The sequence below is a fragment of the Neoarius graeffei genome, chromosome 5 (genome assembly GCF_027579695.1).
Source record: "Neoarius graeffei isolate fNeoGra1 chromosome 5, fNeoGra1.pri, whole genome shotgun sequence".
NCBI lineage: Eukaryota > Metazoa > Chordata > Actinopteri > Siluriformes > Ariidae > Neoarius > Neoarius graeffei.
This window is the reverse complement of record NC_083573.1, coordinates 74879295-74901676: the sequence shown is the minus strand read 5'-3', so window position 1 is coordinate 74901676 and position 22382 is coordinate 74879295. Positions and strand designations below refer to the sequence as shown.

The 22382-nt window shown below is 43.1% G+C and overlaps 1 protein-coding gene across 1 annotated transcript in view; it reads left to right on the top strand.

Moving 5' to 3' along the window:
* The window catches only part of epb41l3a (erythrocyte membrane protein band 4.1-like 3a), a 185221-nt gene that overhangs the window by 129740 nt on the left and 33099 nt on the right, over window positions 1-22382 (top strand). Inside the window, exons 13-15 of the mRNA XM_060922394.1 lie at window positions 2738-2952; window positions 17357-17404; window positions 19328-19363. Of these exons, the coding sequence (XP_060778377.1) occupies window positions 2738-2952; window positions 17357-17404; window positions 19328-19363 (299 nt within the window). The remainder of the gene's footprint in view (window positions 1-2737; window positions 2953-17356; window positions 17405-19327; window positions 19364-22382) is intronic.

The following is a 22382-nucleotide window of genomic DNA, read 5'->3' as shown; positions in this document are numbered from 1 at the left end:
TCGGCTGGCAATGCGACTTATACTCCGGTGCGACGTATATATGTTTTTTTTTTTTTTTTTCACCGCGGAATAACTGGAGCTGATGCTGAGTCTGACGACAGCCACGCAGAAGAAGAGGAAACGGCGCTTCGTCTGCCGCTGGAGTTGGCAGAGTTGTTCAGAAGCGACACCGAGGATGAGGAATTCAATGGATTTGCTGATTTGGAGTGAAATCATCAGCTTGATAAACTTGATTGACCTGTGTTTTATTATTAATGATAGGGCTGTAGTTATTTAAATAAGTTATGTAGTGATTTTAGGCAGTGCTTAATTTGTGAAGTGGGAGGTCCCAGAACGCAGGAGGTGGGTGGGTCCGGCGACTCAAAAAAAAAAAGGCGGGGGATGGTTTACTATAACTTAAAGCACATGCGCTTATTGTGTGTGTAAAATAATAATAATAATAATAATAATAATAATATCAGACATTATGATCTTAGAAAACGCTTTAGTGACAAACAGTTACAGACAGTAATATGTCGTGATATTCTATTATAAAATATTAATTTTTATTAGTCTATATATTAAATTATATATTACATTTATCTTCTAAAATAACAGACTGTACTCATCACAACTGGTTTATTTCACCATTGGAGATCAGATCACACAAGACATGAGTTAAATGACTCATTTTAAGGATTTAAGTAGGGGATTTAAAAGCGGTTTTTTGTTTGTTTGTTTTTTCACTAGACGGTTGTTTTTACTACCGTACCTGTCTTTGGAGATGATATACCTATAGCCTACTTGACCTCTGATTTAATTAAATAAAATTCGACAAAAATGAAGAATGACACTCCTCGATGATGACTACAGCTTTAATAACACAGATGAAAGAGCCATGGGGCGATAATAAGCCCTACCGGTAAAAATATTCTAAAAGCAAACTGATTAATGCATCAGTAATAGGCTACTAATATTAGTTATAATAGTAATATAGGCTATTAGTAATAACGATAGTGATAGTATTAAAGATAGTAGTAGATATTTAAAATAATCAGACTAGGCTACTTACAGGGCAAAGGGCGCGTTATCACTGCTCAGCTGTTCGTTTATTAAATAAACAATGCAGTCGCGCAGTAACCACGCGCCGCTTATCAGATACAATCACAGATTCTATGGATAGAATAACCCTTCAAAAAAGTGCGACTTATAGTCCGGTGCGACGTATATATGTTTTTTTCGTCTTCATAATGCATTTTTTGGCTGATGCGACTTAAACTCCGGAGCGACGTATAGTCCGGAAAATACGGTATGTAATGGTTGTCAGGTCTGATACAGTCATTTAAATATTTATTGCTTTGGTATTTTCCTGTATCCAGGCCTCCCTGAAATTCTTTTACCCCACAGTTTGTAATAATACCTCTGCAGTAAGGGTTTTCAGGCAAACATAGCTTTTAAGTAATTTTTCAAAAACTTTTCATTCATACAAAGAAAATGCAAAATAATTGTTTTTAAAACTAATGTACTGAAAATAATATTCTAAAATAGCCATCATATGTACACTGTATTTATTTAAACTTTCACGTGGTAGTGTGGTTTGTGACATGGCCACAGGAAGCGCTAGCAGCCACATAAAAGCCTCAGTGAGGTGACTTTCCCTTTTACAGCACTGTTTTGACATGATTATATACTACAGTAGTAACCATGGAGAAACTGTAATGAATACCTGCTACAATATTGTATTTAACAAGTCTGTTTTTCTCATCTTTTATCACATCTTTGCTTTATACACAAACCTCCATCTCATACAGACATAAAAAAAATATAAGTGGCTTTGGAATGTATGGCATTTCTATTCAGGCTTCCTCATACACAAAAACAATAATAAAACCGAACCTTTCGGCAATGCAACTGAATTACCTCAAGGAAAGAGTGTTTAAAGTTATCTATAAATATGATGATTTAGGGAAGAAGCAAAGAGCTGCATCAGTAATGTTTGTTTTAAAATCAAGACAGCCAAAGAAATTATTTCGAACATTGTTTTAAGAATGACAACATTGCAATACACTGATTAAATGGCTTGTATAGTGACTGTAATAACTGTGAACAGTGATGGTCCTAAACTAGGAAGAGTTGTAAATAGAGCAACATGAAATCTAGCAGTTTGAACTTAATGCTAGTTTATTAAAAATTATTTTAGTTAATCGACACTTAATATATATATATTTTTTTGCAAAATGCCAGTAGAGAACTACATCTGTAAAGATGTGAATTATTTGATTTGCCAGAATTTCATGACTGTGTATAGAGTAATGGCAGAAGGAGTGCAAAAGCAATAAAACACCTAATTACAGTATATAAACTAAAGATTTTAAGAATGGTATAAAAAAAATCACAGTATTCTATAGTTACCGGGATGAAAAGATCACTGGACTTTGACTATGACTTTACATTTCAACACATTCACAACAGACTCATTATTGTGCTACTTGGATATTGCTTTTGATTCTTGTCATAGATCAAGGCTAATATCTGTAATTGAGAGCTGCATTTTTGTTTTTCTGGTATGTTCATTTCGCCTTTGCTTTGATGCTGTTCTCATAATCCCCGTAGATTTGAAAATGAATGCAGGATGGCTTTGCTCATTTTGTCTGTCATGACATCAGCATCCAAGCCTTGAACATACCGTTGTACTGCATACTACCTATTGCAATAATTATGCAGTGAATGAAAAGGGGTGTGTGTGTGTGTGTTGTAGAGATGGGCACAGCATTGTACGGGGCTGCAAAGGGCATCGCCGTGAGTGACCTCATCACCACAGTTACACCAGAGAAGAAGGCAGAGGAGAAGAGATCGGAGGAGGAGGGACTGGTGCTCATAGAAAATGTTGTTGTGGAGGAAGAGGACGAGACGACCAAGGCTACAGAAGTGTCCCAGCCAAGTCCACCAACTCCTGTCCGACAAGACACAAGGGTATGATCCTTATTATTAACACTGTCCTGAAAAACTTCCTATAACTAAACACTTGCCAAATGAAGTAGTAACATTTGTGTGTTGATTTTAATGATATACTGTACAGTACCAGTCAAAAGTTTGGGCACCCGTACTCATTCATAGGTTTTTCTGTATTTTGACTATTTTCTACACTGTAGAACAATACTGAAGACATCAAAACTATGAAATTACATATGGAACATACAGTACTGTGTAAAAGTCTTAGGCCCGCTATTTTTTTTTTTACCATACAAACTTTGTTATATATTTCTATTTTATGATTTCTACATTATCGAGTCAGTACGAAAACATTTTAGAGTCCAAATGTTCGTTTTCCAGCACATAATTAAATGTCTGTGAAGATTCTCAGTCATCCAGGTCATAGTAACTGTGGGTGGTAAAAGAGAGCAACTGGACTTGCTTGGAGATTCTTGAAGACGTTTCACCTCTCATCCGAAAGGCTTCTTCAGTTCTGTCTGACTGGTAGGGAGTAGGATAAATACCTGATACTCCCTACCAGTCAGACAGAACTGAAGAAGCCTTTCGGATGAGAGGTGAAACGTCTTCAAGAATCTCCAAGCAAGTCCAGTTGCTCTCTTTTACCACCCACAGTCACATAATTAAATGTTACAGAAAAAAAAAAGTTTGCATCTGAGCAGCATATTACATAAGAGACTACTTTTCAGATTAAAAAAGAAAACATAATGAAGGCTGCTGGGTTTTGGTGCAAAATTAAGAAACAAGTGTGACAGTCAAAGGCCCAATCCCAATTCTAATTTCTACCCCTACCCCTCCCCCTACCCCTTGGCCCTTCCCCTTGAAACTGAGCTACAAGGGATAGGGCTTGAAATTCAACCCCTACGTATTGGGATAGCCCTTCAACGATCGCATACGTCATCGCGTACCTCCGTCAGCGTTTACGTTAGCAAAACGCGACCAAATGCGTCATTGGCTGCGACCAGCCGCTACAGTCAGAGCCAGAAATCTCTGCTGGCAGGGTGTGATTTGTTAACTAACACCACTGAATGGGATATCTTTGGCGCTTCGTGCACCACATCCGACAGAATGAGGTGTCAGAACACTCATGTAAACAATAAAAGCGAGAATAACAGAACAAAACGTACGCAGTCAAGCACCCGAAAACAATACTCACTCCCAAAGCTTTTTAGCAGCAGCTTGGATTTCAGAAATCGCTGCTCATTCTCAGCTCGAAAGCGAATCAAGCGGCGTGTTTCCTCTGGATAACAACTTAAAACACGTAAATAATGGAGAAAATACATTTATGACAATCTTTCGCCGCGGGAACCGCCATCTTTCTGAAATCTCGCTGAAATCCGCATGGCATTGTGGGAAATCACTCAAACCCCTTCGTTCGGAGTCAGCTCCAGGAAAATCTCCGTTTGGAGGGGTACAGAAGCCCTACCCCTTCCCCTACCCCTCCGCGTTAACTGGGATTGGGATGCCCCTACCCCTTCACGTGAACGCGCAAAATGGAGGGGAAGGGCCAAGGGGTTGGTCCAAGGGGTGAAATGGGATTCGGCCAAAGTGTCCAGAAGAACTGTGGCTGGTTCTGTAAGATGCTCAGTAAAACCTACAGCTCATTTCCGCATAAAACTGCACTCACTGGACCTGAGACGACGACGACTTTTTTTTTTTTTAAAGCAAAGGGTCGCCTCACACCAAATATTGACTTTGTTTCATTTATTATGGCTTACTGATTACTGTTTATCATATTTTTTTAATGTTGAAACATTTCATTTAATTATTTTTAAGCCATTTTTGGTCTACAGCATTTCTTTACATGTGTCGAAGACGTTTGCACGGGACTGTTGGAATTAGGTGGCAAACAAGTGTTTAAAAAAAAAAAAAGCTTTAATATTTTAGATTCTTCAAAGTAGTCAGCGTTTACCTTGATGATGCTTTACATACTATTGGCATTATCTTAACCAGCTTCATGAGGTAATCACCTGGAATGCTTTTCAATTAACAGCTGTGCCTCGTCAAAAGTTAATTAGTGCAGTTTCTTGCCTTCTTAATGCGTTTGAGATCAAACAGTAAATCTCATCTCATTATCTCTAGCCGCTTTATCCTGTTCTACAGGGTTGCAGGCAAGCCGGAGCCTATCCCAGCTGACTACGGGTGAAAGGCGGGGTACACCCTGGACAAGTCGCCAGGTCATCACAGGGCTGACACATAGACACAGACAACCATTCACACTCACATTCACACCTACGGTCAATTTAGAGTCACCAGTTAACCTAACCTGCATGTCTTTGGACTGTGGGGGAAACCGGAGCACCCGGAGGAAACCCACGCGGACACGGGGAGAACATGCAAACTCCACACAGGAAGGCCCTCGCCGGCCACGGGGCTCGAACCCGGACCTTCTTGCTGTGAGGCGACAGCGCTAACCACTACACCACCGTGCCGCCCCAAACAGTAAATAGTAAATAATAATAAAAATACAGTAAATAGCCCTATTACACAACTGTAGTAATCCATATTCTGTCAAGAACCACTCAACTAAGTAAAGAGAAACGACATCCATCATTTAAGAGATGAAGTGTCTTTTAATTAATAAAAATAAAGAAAAAACATTGAATTAGAATGTGTGTTCAGATGTTTGACTGGGACTGTATCATTGGAGTCCATGAGCAAATGAACATTGACATATTTTTAGGTTTTAATATCTACATTGAATTCTCCATTCAATATTTGAGGTTTTAAAGAATCTTAAAGTGAAAGGGCTAGTGTCTAACTGGCCCATTTAGAAGAAACTTGCAAAACAGTTCTGTTAATCCAAATATTAGGGCTTTTTTTGTGTGTCCAGCAGCAATTCATAAAGTTATTATGAATAGTGCTAAAAACAGGTCCAGAGGAGTACTAAGTCATCACAAACAAATCCCAGACCAAATCACAAAGAAAACCCAGATATTTGCTGCCAGTGATTAATAGTGCAATCAGGTTCATATATATGATATATTTAATGACCACATGCTTTCAAACTGTAAGATGTTGATTACAGAATTATTTAAATGGCTTTGGAATTATAAGAGCACTCATCTCATTTCAGTCATGAAGAACTGTTGGGGCTGTCCGCTACTAGGCCTCAGGATATTTAACAGTTATTCCATGAAATCGAGTCGTACATGAGCTGATAACCAACGAGGCACGTAGCACCGACTTGGCTATAAGCCATGTATGACAAGATTGAGTGGAATAACTGTTTTTATTTTTTTCACGGTCTGGTTTCCATCAAATCCTGCGCTCTGATTGGCTGGCGAGCGGGTATGTATCCTACGTTACGGACCCCGGTTATGGACCTCTGGCGACTCGCTCATTCACAACAACAACAAACATAGTAGCATTTTTTTGTCAACATTTATCTTTTTTTATGAGATTTATTTATAAGATTATCAAAAATCTTATACATTTTTGCCAGCATTTCTCAAGAGAATAGTATTAATTTTACAGCATGGATAGCGATAACGACAGTCTTCACAGTGAAAGTGAGTTTTACTACCCTGAGGAAGAAGAAATAAAAGAAAGCATTTCAGGAGAAAGCTAAAAACCTGTATGTAGTATTCGACCAGGTGGGTGGCGCACAGAAGCACGGCAGGCCAGAACTAAGTTCTCAACAAATTCTTTATTTTTTAGCTTTTCAGCCTTTCTCCAATTCCCAGCCACGCACACACACACACACACACACACACACACACACACACACGTGTTCTGGTTGGGGAAAGCTCCCTTGCTCTGCTCTCCTCTCCTTTTAAAGGGTGCGGTCACTGGGGAAGACACACAAACACAGGTTAATTCCCATCAGGTGCAATGATTCCACCACTTATCTTCCCTGACTCCGCTCTCCATTCACAGACCGACGCTTGGCCACGCCCCCACTGCCACATACCCCCACCGCCCGACTCAGGCCGGGGAGCCGTCCGGCCTATAGCCGACTCCCTCCCCCCCCCGATGGGAGAGGAAATCCGCCACGACCATCTGCGCCCCCGGCCTGTGGACCACCTTGAACTTAAACGGCGGGAGTGCCAGATACCAACGGGTGATCTGCGCGTTGGCATCCTTCATGCGGTGGAGCCACTGCAGGGGCACGTGGTCTGAACAGAGGGTGAAAGGGCGCCCCAGCAGGTAGTAGCGGAGGACGAGGACCGCCCATTTGATGGCGAGGCACTCCTTTTCGATCGTGCTGTACCTGCCCTCGCGGACCGACAGCTTCCAGCTGATCTACAACACTGGGTGGTCCTCCCCCCCACCTCCTGGGACAGAACAGCCCCCAGCCCTCTGTCTGATGCGTCCATCTGCAAAATAAAGGGGAGAGAAAAGTCAGGGGAGTGTAACAGTGGCCCACCACACAGTGCAGCCTTTACCTCTGAGAAAGCCCGCTGGCATTGCTTCGTCCACTGGACCGGATCTGGTGCACTCTTTTTAGTGAGATCAGTCAGCGGGCTGGTGACATCCAAATAATTAGGTATAAACCTACGATAGTAGCCAGCCAGCCAGCCCCAGGAACTGTCTCACCCCCTTTTTGGTCTTGGGCCTTGGGCAGGCCGCAATCACTGCTGTCTTATTGATTTGGGGACGCACCTGCCCATTGCCCAAGTGGAAACCCAGATACCGTACTTCCACCCACCCAATCGCACACTTCTTCGGGTTGGCTGTAAGGCCCGCTCGCCTCAGCGACCTAAGGACAGCCCTTAGGTGTTCCACATGCCGCAGCCAGTCATTACTATAAATAATAATATCCAAGTAGGCGGCCGCGTAGGTGGCATGGGGGCAGAAGACCCTATCCATAAGCCGCTGGAATGTAGCGGGCACCCCAAACAGCCCAAAAGGAAGTGTGACGAACTGGTGTAAGCCAAACGGTGTGGAAAAGGCTGTTTTCTCTCGGGATAGTGGAGTCAAGGGGATCTGCCAATATCCCTTTGTCAAATCCAGTGTCGAATAAAAATGAGCTGTGCCTAGTCGATCGAGCAACTCATCAATACGAGGCATTGGGTACGCATCAAACTTAGACACCGCATTGACTTTCCTATAGTCCACGCAGAACTGGACCGACCCGTCAGCCTTGGGAACCAAGACCACCGGGCTGCTCCAGTCGCTGTGGGACTCCTTGACAATGCCCATTTCGAGCATGGCCTCGAGCTCTTCCCGAACCACCTTTTTTTTGTGTTCGGGCAGTCTGTAAGGGTGGCTGCGCACTACTACCCCTGGGGGCATCTCAATGTGGTGTTCTATGAGGTGGGTGTGGCCAGGCAGGGGCGAGAACACGTCAGAAAATTCTGTTTGCAACTGGGTGACCTCTGTGAGCTGGGTCGAGGAGAGGTGGTCTCCACAGGGGACTGGAGCGGTGGGCGATGTCAATTTCCCTTTTTGAACCACCGACACCAACGCCACGGGGACCTCCTTGTTCCAAAGTTTTAGTAGGTTGAGGTGGTATATCTGTAATGCCCCACCCCTGTCCGTTCGCTTCACCTCATAGTTGACGTCCCCGACTCGCCGTGTGACCTCAAAGGGTCCTTGCCACCTGGCGATCAATTTAGAGCTCGACGTGGGCAACAACATGAGTACTTTATCTCCCGGTGTGAATTCTACCTAAGGCACATGCCCCTGTCGTACAGACGGACTTGACTTTCTTGGGCCTGCCGCAAATTCTCCAGGGTTAGGTGCGTGAGTGTGTGGAGTTTGGTGCGCAGGTCAATAACGTACTGAATTTCGTTTTTACTGGTTGAAGGTCCCTCCTCCCAATTTTCCCGTAGCACATCCAGAATGCCACGCGGCTTACGCCCATATAGTAATTAAAACGGGGAGAACCCCATGGAGGCTTGTGGGACCTCTCATACTGTGAATAACAGGGGCTCGAGCCATTTATCCCAGTTGCGTGCGTCCTTGCTTACAAATTTTCTAATTATGTTTTTGAGGGTGCGATTAAACCGTTCGACTAAGCCATCCGTTTGTGGGTGATAAACGCTGGTGCGGATAGGCTTAATTCCCAGTAACCCATACAGTTTGCGCAGTGTACGTGACATAAACATAGTGCCTTGATCAGTCAGAATCTCTTTAGGGATTCCGACCCAGGAGATGACACGGAAGAGTGCTTCAGCAATACTACGTGCTGAGATATCGTGAAGAGGCACTGCTTCCGGATATCATGTTGCATAGTCCACCAGAACTAAAATAAAGCGATATCCTCATGTTGACCGATCTAATGGCCCGACGAGATCCATCCCAATTCTTTCAAATGGGGTCTTGATTAATGGCAGAGGGTGCAAAGGCGCTTTTGGGATTTACTAACTGGCATTCGCGGCATGCCGTACACCACCTACGGACATCGCCGCGAATCCCTGGCCAATAGAACCAGGCCATTATTCAGGCTAGTGTCTTGTCCTGCCCCAAGTGTCCGGTCATGGGATTAAAGTGAGCCGCCGGGAATATAAATTCCCGGCGGCTCTTTGGGAGTAAAAGCTGGGTTATTTGTTCCTTAGTCTGAGTGTCCTGCGTCACTCGGTATAATCTATCCTTAATAATGGAAAAATAGGGGAAGGACGGGGTGGCGTTTGGCTTGAGTGTTTGACCATCGATTACTCTCACTTGGTCAAACACGTGCCGCAGAGTCGAGTCTCGCGACTGCTTTAACGGGAAATCCGCGAGGGAATCCCCGAGAGAGGGAGGAGGAGCCTGCTGCGCCTCACTCTGACACGGTGATGACGTAGACGGCTCTGTGACAGCTGCTCCCGCCAATGCTGCTCCGGGACCTCCCCCCGCTGAACTATGGCAGGCCCCACTCTTCACTAAGTGCATCATTAATTCCCGAAATCCCGGCCAATCAGTCCCCAAAATTATTGAGTGGGTAAGGCGAGGATTAACCGCCGCCTTTGCTCTAAATTTCTCCCCTCGAAATAGAATATGGACCGACACTAGAGGGTAGTTGTGAACATCCCCGTGCACACACAACACCTTCACCAACTGTGCTCTTCCCAGCGCCTCGTCTTGCACCAAGCTTTGGTGGATTGAGGTCTGATTACAGCCGGAGTCCACCAAAGCCTGATACGTATCCCCTTGGATACTCATCTGTATACGATACGCTCCGGCCCGATCGAGGGTGGTCTCCAGCACGTCGGGGATCCGGACCATCGTGCCCACCTCCATCGCCGAGCACTGATGCTGGAGGTTCCCTGGTTCCCCGCAGTGCCAGCATACCGGCCCAGGTTCTCTCTCTGCACCGGTGTTCCAGAGATCACTCACCTGAGGGGGGGAAGACACAGACACGGAAGTAGGAAATGGTAGGACACCGTGGGTGTGGCGGGCCGGCTGGAGTGGAGCCGGCCCCCACCTCCGCGGTGGGGGAATGGGGCGAGGACGAGGAACAGAAGGGAGGAGAGGAGAGAAGGGGAGACACGCTGTCCTGCCATCGGAACGGCCGCCATATGGTCCTCCGCCAGCTTGATGGCCTGATCCAGCAACACCGGACGATGGCACTGGACCCACTCCGCGGTTCCTTCCGGAAGTCGGGCGACGAATTGCTCCAGCGCCACCAGATCGATGATTGATTCCCTCGGCATCGCGGTTGTCGGCCCTCAACCACCGCCGGCAGGTGTCCCGGAGTTGCTGGCCAAATGCGAACGGCCGGCCTCCTCCAGGCGCAGCGTGCGGAAGCGCTGCCGCTGCTGCTCCGGGGTGCGACCCACACACTGGAGGACAGCCCTGCGGAGGTCCACATAGACCAGCTGGTTGTCGGCGGGGAGCTGTAGCACGGCCAGCTGCGCCTCGCCCGTTAGCAGGGGGAGGAAGCGCTCCGCGCGTTGTTCCACCGGCCAACCCCACGCCTCGGCTGCCTGCTTGAAAAGAGCGAGGAAGGCTTCGGGGTCATCCTGCGGACCCATCTTCGTTAGGGTGAGGTGGGGAGGGTCCGCGGTGGTGGTGATCGGGGACCCCGGCGACGCGAGCAGGTGCCGGAACGCCTGGTGATCTTCCTGTTGCGCCAGCACCAGGGCTTTGAAGCGTTGTTCTTGCTCCTTCTGGAGGGCGATCAGCGCCTGGTGCTGGCTCTGTTGGGCCGTGGTGAGGGCATGGACCAGGTCCTTGAAGGGGCAGGACTCCATGTGGCCGTTCCCTTCTACACTTTCCCAGGTTTCAGCACCACTGTAGTATTCAACCAGGTGGGTGGAGCACAGAAGCACGGCAGGCCAGAACTGAGTTCTCAACAAACTCTTTATTTTTTAGCTTTTCAGCCTTTCTCCAATTCCTAGCCACGCACGCACACACACACACAAGTGTTCTGGTTGGGGAGAGCTCCCTTTCTCTGCTCTCCTCTCCTTTTAAAGGGCGCGGTCACTGGGGAAGACACACAAACACAGGTTAATTCCCATCAGGTGCAATGATTCCACCACTTCCCTGACTCCGCCCTCCATTCACAGACCGACGCTTGGCCACGCCCCCGCTTCCACACTGTAACTGTTGCTAACGCCGAGCAAAAACATGGCTGAATCCTGAATGACTCAATTTTGTATAAATAGGGGACTACATAGGCGGCAAAATGTAGTTTTTTTCCTGCCATGGAAGTGCACTTGTATACTGAGGAGGGAGCCATTTGCATTACAGCTGTGAATGAGGATTCAAAATGGCGGCTCAGTTTGGTTTTCCCTTTCGGGCGCTCTCGTTTTCTGTTAGAATTTGGTAAAGAAAAAAATTAATATATTATTTACCAGCTTAAGGTCGGTCCATATAGTGAAATACCGTGACCTCGGCCTTGAATAATGACCTCAGCCCAGAGGGCCTCGCTCAGTACTTTCAAGACCTCGGTCACGGTATTTCACCATACGGACCTCCCAGCTGGTAAATAACATATATTTATTATATCCATATTCACTGGATTTTGAGAAACAGAGCATTTTTATTTTTATTGTTTGCAAATTTGATAAATTAAAAACTTTATACAAAATGTCCGACAAAATCGTTTCCGCTTAGAATGTAAACAAACCGGCGAAATGATAGTGGAAATTTGTGAAAAACGCTATAATAATAATTCTTGAAAAATAAAAAAGATATGTTCTTACCATCAAATACTTTAATTCCATATTTTGTTGATTTTTTTTTGGGGGGGGGGTTGTTTTCGAGTAGAGTTTTTATTTCGTCTACAGTTGGTTCAGCAACATCCTCCGCCATTTTCTTCTTCAGGTTTTTTTTTTTTTTTTGGTGGTTGGCAAACCAACTTAAAGGTGCATTACCACCACTGACTGGGCTGGAGTGTGGAACAGGAGATACTGGGGGGGGGCTATATTCTTTTAGCTATTTCTGTTTCTTTTAAATACTTGACAACAAAGTGACATGTATCACTTGATGCACTCTGCCATTTTGTTTTTCTCTACTCACGATATATGAGCTGATAGCCTATGAGTAGAGTAGCCAGTCAGAGTGCGTGATTGCTCATATCCAGTGAATGTGGATAGAATAATTGCAGTTATACCTTGAAGATGAACTGCAAATATCATTTGTGTGCCATTATTTCTTGTTGCTACTGATGATTGGCTAATGTGCAGCTCTTCTCAGCAAACTCACTTTTTCATACTTTCTTCAGTATGTGAGTGTATTTAAATGATAAAAACAAATTGAGTAGCACAATTACGTACACTTGATTTAATCTGCTATTAGGAAAACTTTGTGTGTACATAAGCCATCCAACAGACAGATTTCTGTTTGTAATATCACTGCAGGAAGTGAAGCTATTAGTTTAATACTAGACCTTGGAGACCTGAAAAACTTGTGATAACTAAAATGAAGAGGCTTTTTGCTTTCTCAATATTTATATATGAGGCGTGTAATTCAACACGGGACCATAATAAAAACTGAGTTATAGTCCTAAAATCAGAAATGGGGGGCACTGCAGTGTTTCATTTAAGTTTCCTCCTTTGTATAGTTGACATATAGACTTATACATTTACATTGGTGCTTGAAAGTTTGTGAACCCTTTAGAATTTTCTATATTTCTGCATAAATATGACCTAAAACATTATCAGATTTTCACACAAGTCCTAAAAGTAGATAAAGAGAACCCAGTTAAACAAATGGGACAAAATATTATACTTGGTCATTTATTTATTGAGGAAAATGATCCAATATTACATATCTGTGAGTGACAAAAGTATGTGAACCTCTAGGATTAGCAGTTAATTTGAAGGTGAAATTAGAGTCAGGTGTTTTCAATCAATGGGATGACAATCAGGTGTGAGTGGGCACCCTGTTTTATTTAAAAAACAGGGATCTGTCAAAGTCTGATCTTCACAACACATGTTTGTGGAAGTGTATCATGGCATGAACAAAGGAGATTTCTGAGGACCTCAGAAAAAGCGTTGTTGATGCTCATCAGGCTGGAAAAGGTTACAAAACCATCTCTAAAGAGTGTGGACTCCACCAATCCACAGTCAGACAGATTGTGTACAAATGGAGGAAATTCAAGACCATTGTTACCCTCCCCAGGAGGAGTGGTCGACCAACAAAGATCACTCCAAGAGCAAGGCATGTAATAGTCGGCGAGGTCACAAAGGACCCCAGGGTAACTTCTAAGCAACTGAAGGCCACTCGCACACTGGCTAATGTTAATGTTCATGAGTCCACCATCAGGAGAACACTAAACAACAATGGTGTGCATGGCAGGGTTGCAAGGAGAAAGCCACTGCTCTCCAAAAAGAACATTGCTGCTCGTCTGCAGTTTGCTAAAGATCACGTGGACAAGCCAGAAGGCTATTGGAAAAATGTTTTGTGGACGAATGAGACCAAAATAGAACTTTTTTTGTTCAAATGAGAAGTGTTATGCTTGGAGAAAGGAAAACACTGCATTCCAGCATAAGAACCTTATCCCATCTGTGAAACATGGTGGTGGTGGTATCATGGTTTAGGCCTGTTTTGCTGTATCTGGGCCAGGACGGCTTGCCATCATTGATGGAACAATGAATTCTGAATTATACCAGCGAATTCTAAAGGAAAATGTCAGGACATCTGTCCATGAACTGAATCTCAAGAAAAGGTGGGTCATGCAGCAAGACAATGACCCACACAAGTCGTTCTATCAAAGAATGGTTAAAGAAGAATAAAGTTAATGTTTTGGAATGGCCAAGTCAAAGTCCTGACCTTAATCCAATGGAAATGTTGTGGAAGGACCTGAAGCGAGCAGTTCATGTGAGGAAATCCACCAACATCCCAGAGTTGAAGCTGTTCTGTACGGAGGAACGGGCTAAAATTTCTCCAAGCTGATGTGCAGGACTGATCAACAGTTACCGGAAATGTTTAGTTGCAGTTATTGCTGCACAAGGGGGTCACACCAGATACTGAAAGCAAAAGGTTCACATACTTTTGCCACTCACAGATTTGTAATATTGGATCATTTTCCTCAATAAACAAATGACCAAGTATAATATTTTCTCTTGTTTGTTTAACTGGGTTCTCTTTATCTACTTTTAGGACTTGTGTGAAAATCTGATGATGTTTTAGGTCATGTTTGTGCAGAAATACAGAAAATTCTAAAGGACTCACAAACTTTCAAGCACCACTGTAGGCATTATGAACTATAATATATCTTGATTTGACGCAGCACCACATTCAGTGTCTGTCATCGATTATGGCACAGGGCTGTTTTCTGATGCTGACAAAATGGATCCTGTTGATGCTTGTCAGACACTCATTCATGTTATAATCAGCTAAATGTTTGGAAATAGACGTCTTCACAAATTCTGCCTGACTTCTTTTGTAAACATCAGAAAACATCCCCTGTGCGATAATTTATGACAAGCACTGAATGTGATGTTGTCAGAGACCGGAAGAAGAGAAAGGTAAAACAATGACTGTAGAAATGGTTGTTTGCTATAGTTTCTTAACAGTTATTGAGGTAGACAGAGGTGTATCGCTGTAGGGTTCCTTTCCATGTTGTCAAACTTATCATAATATCCTGAGCCTGTCATTGGTAAAACAAGCGGTTTACCTTGACGTGGATAATTGCCCCGTAGGATTACGGTACATTGGATAGCTGTTTTGCCATTGCTGATTATAATGGTCTACCTCAGTAATGAACTGATTTCAATCGTTTTTGTCCCTAGTATAGATTTTGACCCAAAAAGATGGGAAATAGGGCCTGGGTTTAAAAAAATAAAAATAAAAAGACCAAAGTTTCCCTTTAATAAGACAAAATAATTGCAGCTTGTCATGTTACAGAGAAACCACAAACTACAAAATCTTTTGTCCTGAAGACTTTCCTGTGCCAGAAAACATAATTACAGATTTACCTCCTGCTATTGCAAAATGCTGACACTGGAAACTTCTTCCAAAATGCTAAATAAATGTCTCCTTTGAGAAAACCTCACCATATCAATAATTTCTTTAATCCAGTTACAGTGAGTGAAGCATCCACCATACAAGTCCCAGTGGATGTTGGTACGGTACAATAAAAACAATAATGTATTGGAGCAAGCACATTAATATAAACCTGTTGTTTGTCTTATCTGTTATAGAAAATTAATCAATACCTTCTGACCAGTCAGAATAGACAATTCAGTAGCACTGTGTTATAATGTTCAGTAACTGTTAAATGTGTTATGAATGTGCTGTGTGCATGAGATGAAATATAATGGCTGTAATACTGTATCCTAGAGCGATGAATGGCAGCACGGTGGTGCCGTGGTTAGCACTGTCACCTCGCAGCAGGAAGGTTCTGGGTTTGAGTTTCTGTGTAGAGTTTGCATGTTCTCCTCATGTCTGCGTGGAGTTCCTCTGAGTGCTCCAGTTTCCTCCAACAGTCCAAAGACATGCAGATTAGTTCAATTGGTTACTCTAAATTGCCCATAGGTGTGTGTGTACCTGCCACCAGATGAGGATTTGGGTCTCTCTGGTGTGCTATAATCTCATCTCATCTCATTATCTCTAGCCGCTTTATCCTGTTCTACAGGGTCGCAGGCAAGCTGGAGCCTATCCCAGCTGACTACGGGCGAAAGGCGGGGTACACCCTGGACAAGTCGCCAGGTCATCACAGGGCTGACACTTATGGCCCTTTTCCACTACCCTTTTTCAGCTCACTTCAGCTCGCTTCAGCTCACTTCAGCCCGACACGGCTCGCGTTTCGACTACCTCAGAGCAGCACGACTCAGCTCGCTTCAGCCCTGCTTAGCACCCAAAACTCGCACGGTTTTGGAGTGGGGCTGAAGCGAGCCAAACCGAGCCGAGTGGGGCTGGGGGCATGAGGAGACACTGCCCTGTGCACTGATTGGTGAGGAGGAGTGTCCTCACATGCCCCCACACGCCCCGCGAGCACGCTGGGATCTGTAAACACCGTAAACCCGGAAGAAGAAGAATTACGAATTACGAGAATTTCTGAAGCCTTATGCGCCTCGCCTCATCTATACGCTCTTGCCAGTATCTGTTGGCGTTGTCGGTGACAACAAGCCACAGCACCAAGACCAGCAACACTAACGACTCCATGTCCTCCATGTTTATTGTTTACTCTCCGGGTCGTGAGACTACCGCTTAAAAGGTCACTGATGTCACTGTTTGTGCCGCCTAACAACATCACGTGACGTCCACCCACTTTCGCTAACTCCACCCAATGTGTCCACCCACTTCCAGCCAGCACGGTTCAGCGCGGTTGTAGTCGAAATGCAACTCCAACAGCCCCACTCAGCTCGACTCAGCCCGACTCAGCACGGCACGGCTCAGCCCAACTCAGCTGCGTTGGTAGTGGAAAAGCGGCAATAGACACAGACAACCATTCACACTCACATTCACACCTACGGTCAATTTAGAGTCACCAGTTAACCTAACCTGCATGTCTTTGGACTGTGGGGGAAACCAGAGCACCCGGAGGAAACCCACGCAGACACGGGGAGAACATGCAAACTCCGCACAGAAAGGCCCTCACCGGCCACGGGGCTCAAACCCGGACCTTCTTGCTGTGAGGCGACAGCGCTAACCACTACACCACCATGCCGCCCGTGTGCTATAATCACCCAAGAGAATTCATGGGAGCTAGTTGATGGCTTCCTGGATCGCTGATCCTCAACTATGAGGATGGCAGCAGACAGACAGACAGAGTAATGAATGTGAAGGTGATGACCATCAAGTACATTAATCAGTTTTACATGGGTGATATGTCAAGAATTTCAAGAACTACCATGAAGTCTGTAAAATCACCTTTTATTGCAATCTCCTTAGATTTATTAATGAATATAATGCAATGAGGTAAATAAAAAATGGGGTAAATTTAAAATTCCAACTACTGTGATTGCACTTGCCTCAGTATACAGACAAATATAAATACAAGAAATAATAGATTGATTTCTTTCTTTGCATGCTTTCAAATGGATGTGTGCTTGGTTGCACATTACAGACTGATTTTACAGACACTGCTATTGATGGTGAATTGACCGCTACTGAGGTTTGTAATATAGTTCCAAGTTCCTGATCTTTTCACATTTCAGCACATTTGGGTTTTATTGTTTGTTTGATTTCATTAAGTATGTTTATTCATTTTTTATGTTTCGAGATATTGCATATGGACAACATTTGAACCTGACTTTTACTTCTTAGCCATTGTATTACTATTAACAAATTGATATAGGGGTATCTACAGATACAGATCTTCCAGATTAATCATTTGTCTCCAGATCACCCAGTTTTTGAGCTTTACAGCCCTGAATTTAAGCTCTAAGTTTTATTAGGCATATCAGGTGAAAATTCAAATTCAGTCCTAATTGCTTAAAATTGCTTTCATTGAATTCAGAATTGAATGCAGAACAACATACTTTTTACAGAATTAAAATATTTATCCATTCTTGAGATATTACAAATCAAAGATTGAAGAAACAGCTTAATTTTTAGAAAACTGATGTAATATCGTGTATTAGGATAACATGGTGCAAAATGGACCTCATTAACAAATGAGATCAAAGGTTTTTTCTTAATAACGTTTCTGTTTTTCAAGATATTTATATGGATATTGGCAGGCACATAGATGGTTGTATACTGAATACAAATTTAGAAAAATTAGTAAAAACTAATTATGTAAATTTGTATTTAATTAGTATTAATTATGCTAATTAAGTTTTTTTTTTAATGTTAAATCAGTACACTCAATAAAAAAAATAATAAAAGATTATTTCTAATACCCTCTTTGTGCTCTGTAGGCCTTTGTATTTCTCAAAAGTCAGGTCTACTAGTGTTTACATGAAAGAATGTAAATGATTATTTCACTTAATATTCACATCTTTCAAGGCTAACCTCGAAAAAACTGTGAGCCACATCCAATAAACAATTCCAGTTAATTGAATTGAAATTGACACTTGTGTTTCTGACTTCTGGTTTTTCAAAATATCATTCCGACCACTAAGATCTCAGTATTTTTCATCAAAACAACTACATTTATATTCTAAAATACTTATTTATATGAATCAGTTTGATTTGAAAAAAAAAAGTAGGTAAAGCTATGAAAACTCACTTCAAAGTCTCCTGTGAATCATAACATCAAAACTAGCTGACGGAAAATTTTGCTGAATACATCATTAGAAACAGCGAAAGCAGGAGAACATCTCTATAAAAGCTATCTGCTTGATATTCATGAGTAACCCAGACGGAAACTGATCAGAAGAGAGCCTGACTGCTTTCCCGTAACTCAAAAAGCACCGGCAGTTTCCCGATGTCCCGTGAGCCGAGAGTGCACTCTGTTGTACCAACTTCAACCTGCTGTTACTCCCAAAGTACTGAACAGATCTTAATGAGCTGAATTTCTTTGGAAAGCAGAAAATATAAGCTTTTTAATGAGTATTCATGCTAGAAAATATTCAAGAGTTAAGCAATGACAGATTTGGAAACTTAGATGAGCATCCGCATGCATAGTTTTCACAGCACGGCCAGCGATCGTCAGATATGCCTAGTTTTACAGCAATATAGTAAAAAATCTTAATGCATATCTATCTGTATATCTATATAATCTTTATCTATATCTGTATATACACATCACAATTGAACATTTCTGTAATTGTATTTTACATCTTATTAAATTATGGTTTTGACTGTTAGCCGTAGCTATGTAGCATTATATTGCAGGTGTTTGATCTTTTTTAAGCTGTAGATTTACACTTGGCAGGGAAGCAGATATTAAAATGAAAATCATTTGTTTAGAAATGTAGTCAGCCACTATTGTTTCTCACCTATTGGAGCATCTAAAAACAATTCATTCTGTATGTTTTTCATTTATCATCCTCATTTTTGTTTCCAGTGACACATTTGCTGCCTTATCTCTGTTTTTGTTTCACTGATATGATAATGTCCAATTTTTTGTGTGTATGTCTCCTGCTGGCAGTCGGATCAGGAAGATGAATCTGAAATAAGGAATCAGGTGAGAAGACTCTCTGAATGCTATGGGTTTCATTGCAAATAGATATCAGGATAGTTACAGCTGTAGCACTATTATCAGTTTGAGAAACTGTAAAAAAAAAAAATTAATAATAATAATAATAATAATTGATATCTTCCAGCTCAATCTAAAATAACTGAACATTTTTCTTCTGAGTGTGTATGTGTTCAGTGTGTGATGTCGCACTTGTCATGAGAGATTGATGTGATGTATACGCAGCCTCTACACGTCAAGCAATATTATATTACCAGAAGGTTGATAAAAAGAAACTAATCGCAAAATTTGTGACAGTAGGAAACTCCTAGTTCATACATCAATGTCTCCTTCCTTCTACAGCCCAGTGTTAGAAGGAGAATGAAAGGAGAAAATGTGTTTATCAGACATAGTAGACTGATGCTGGAGGTTGGTAAGGAATGGGAGATATGCTGCATGGAGTGAAAACAAAACACTAAATGTTAAGTGTGTGTGTGCAGCATGGTAGGTGTGGTAGCTCAGCTCCAGGTCTGTGTTGAATTTGTCCAACAGAACAGTTATAAAACATGTAATAGCTGTGTCATCCTCCTAACATTTGCAGTCTCTAACTAAGTTCATAACACTGCAAGGCTTTAATTGTGTGTGTGTGTGTGTGTGTGTGTGTGTGTGTGTGTGTGTGTGTGTGTGTGTGTGTGAGATTGTTGTTCAGCATTAATGATGGAATTGGAAGTTCAGCTTGCTTTCTTCCCTAACAACTCCAGCATAGCAACTATACTATACAGCGACCACATAGCAGCCACACTCACTTGTTAGCTCATTTGGCCATAAAGCCGATGAGCTTTCGCCTTGGCATGGCATCAGTCATCCGTCCGTCGTCCACAATTCAGTTAAATCATATCTCCTCCGTCAGTTCTCCATGGATTTCTGTTCCACTTGTTTTGTTTGAAAGAACTCATCACTCCACACAAAACTTGGTCGTTGTTTTGTCAAATTTTTGCTAACAAACTGCTTCACGATTTTTGGGACTTCTCATTTGAATTGTATCTCCTCTCGCAATTGTCATCTGATTTCAGTTCTGATTGATGTTTTGGGTAGATCTTCCCTCAGGGAACAAAACTTGGTCATCTCATCTCATCTCATCTCATTATCTCTAGCCGCTTTATCCTTCTACAGGGTCGCAGGCAAGCTGGAGCCCATCCCAGCCGACTACGGGCGAAAGGCGGGGTACACCCTGGACAAGTCGCCAGGTCATCACAGGGCTGACACATAGACACAGACAACCATTCACACTCACATTCACACCTACGGTCAATTTAGAGCCACCAGTTAACCTAACCTGCATGTCTTTGGACTGTGGGGGAAACCGGAGCACCCGGAGGAAACCCACGCGGACACGGAGAACATGCAAACTCCACACAGAAAGGCCCTCGCCGGCCCTGGGGCTCGAACCCAGGACCTTCTTGCTGTGAGGCGACAGCGCTAACCACTACACCACCGTGCCGCCCCAAACTTGGTCATTTGTTTGATTTTTTTTTTTGTGAACAATTTGTTTACAACTTTGTTTATTTTCAGTTAAATTATATCTCCTCCCTCAGTTCTCAATGAATTTCAGTTCTGATTGTTTTGTTTGAAGGAACTAGACCTTCTACACAAAACTTGGTCGTTGTATTGTCAGTTTTTTGCTAACAAATTAGTAATTAGGTCAACTTAACACATTTTCTTCTGACTAGAATAGTATCTCCTCTTGCAATTCTCACCTGATTTCAGTTCTGATCGATGTTTTGGGTAGATCTTCCCTTGGGGAACAAAATGTATTCCTTTGTTGAGTTTCCTGTTGTAGCCAGTTTGTCGTGGAGGTTGGTCCTCTCTCACATTGTCACGTTTCAGTTCTGTTTGATGTTTTGGTAGTCATGGTTTTTTTGATGGCAGGTCAGATGAGCTACTGCGTCCTTGACGTTCTGGTTTGTGTTTCCACAATGAAGGACTTCTTTATTGTTCACTTTAGGGTTGTAATGAGACTGTAATTGAGTGCTTTAGTGCTTTATTAAAGGCAGTTGTGCTTGTTTGCTGAAGCAGTTAATAAGTTGTAAAATACTGTAAATCTAGATTTTTCTTACAGTTGATATTAGATCAGGGGTTCAGAAATTATTTTTGGCAAACAACCCCAAATGGGGGCGGCACGGTGGTGTAGTGGTTAGCGCTGTCGCCTCACAGCAAGAAGGTCCGGGTTCGAGCCCCGGGGCCGGCACGGGCCTTTCTGTGTGGAGTTTGCATGTTCTCCCCGTGTCCGCGTGGGTTTCCTCCGGGTGCTCCGGTTTCCCCCACAGTCCAAAGACATGCAGGTTAGGTTAACTGGTGACTCTAAATTGACCGTAGGTGTGAATGTGAGTGTGAATGGTTGTCTGTGTCTATGTGTCAGCCCTGTGATGACCTGGCGACTTGTCCAGGGTGTACCCCGCCTTTCGCCCGTAGTCAGCTGGGATAGGCTCCAGCTTGCCTGCGACCCTGTAGAACAGGATAAAGCTGCTACAGATAATGAGATGAGATGAGAACCCCAAATGGACATTGAATTTTCTGTGACCTCAAGCCTTGACCACCCTACATTCCAGATTTATAATATAGGACTACTGTAATATTTCAACATTTTATTATGTCAGTAATATACGTATGTGTAACAAATGACTATAAAAGGAATATTGCTTGCACTGACTTAACAGTCTATTGCATAATTTTGCATGCACACGCAGAAGCATGTGATATTATTCATACACTCACTGCATATTTCATGTACCTTCAGAAGATTTCAAAGTGGCGTTCACTAGATTGCACATGAGAGCCAAAACATCTGTGTCCTTCAAGTTAAAGATTCTGATTATAAAGTTGAATTCTGGGCAAAATGTTCTATTTCTATTGCTGTTGGAGTTTTGAGATGTTTCGCTGCTGCACACACCGTGTATCCTACTGTATGTGTAAATGTTTTGCTGGGATAAAATGCGTCCCGCGTTTTACGATTCTGGAGATTGCCAAA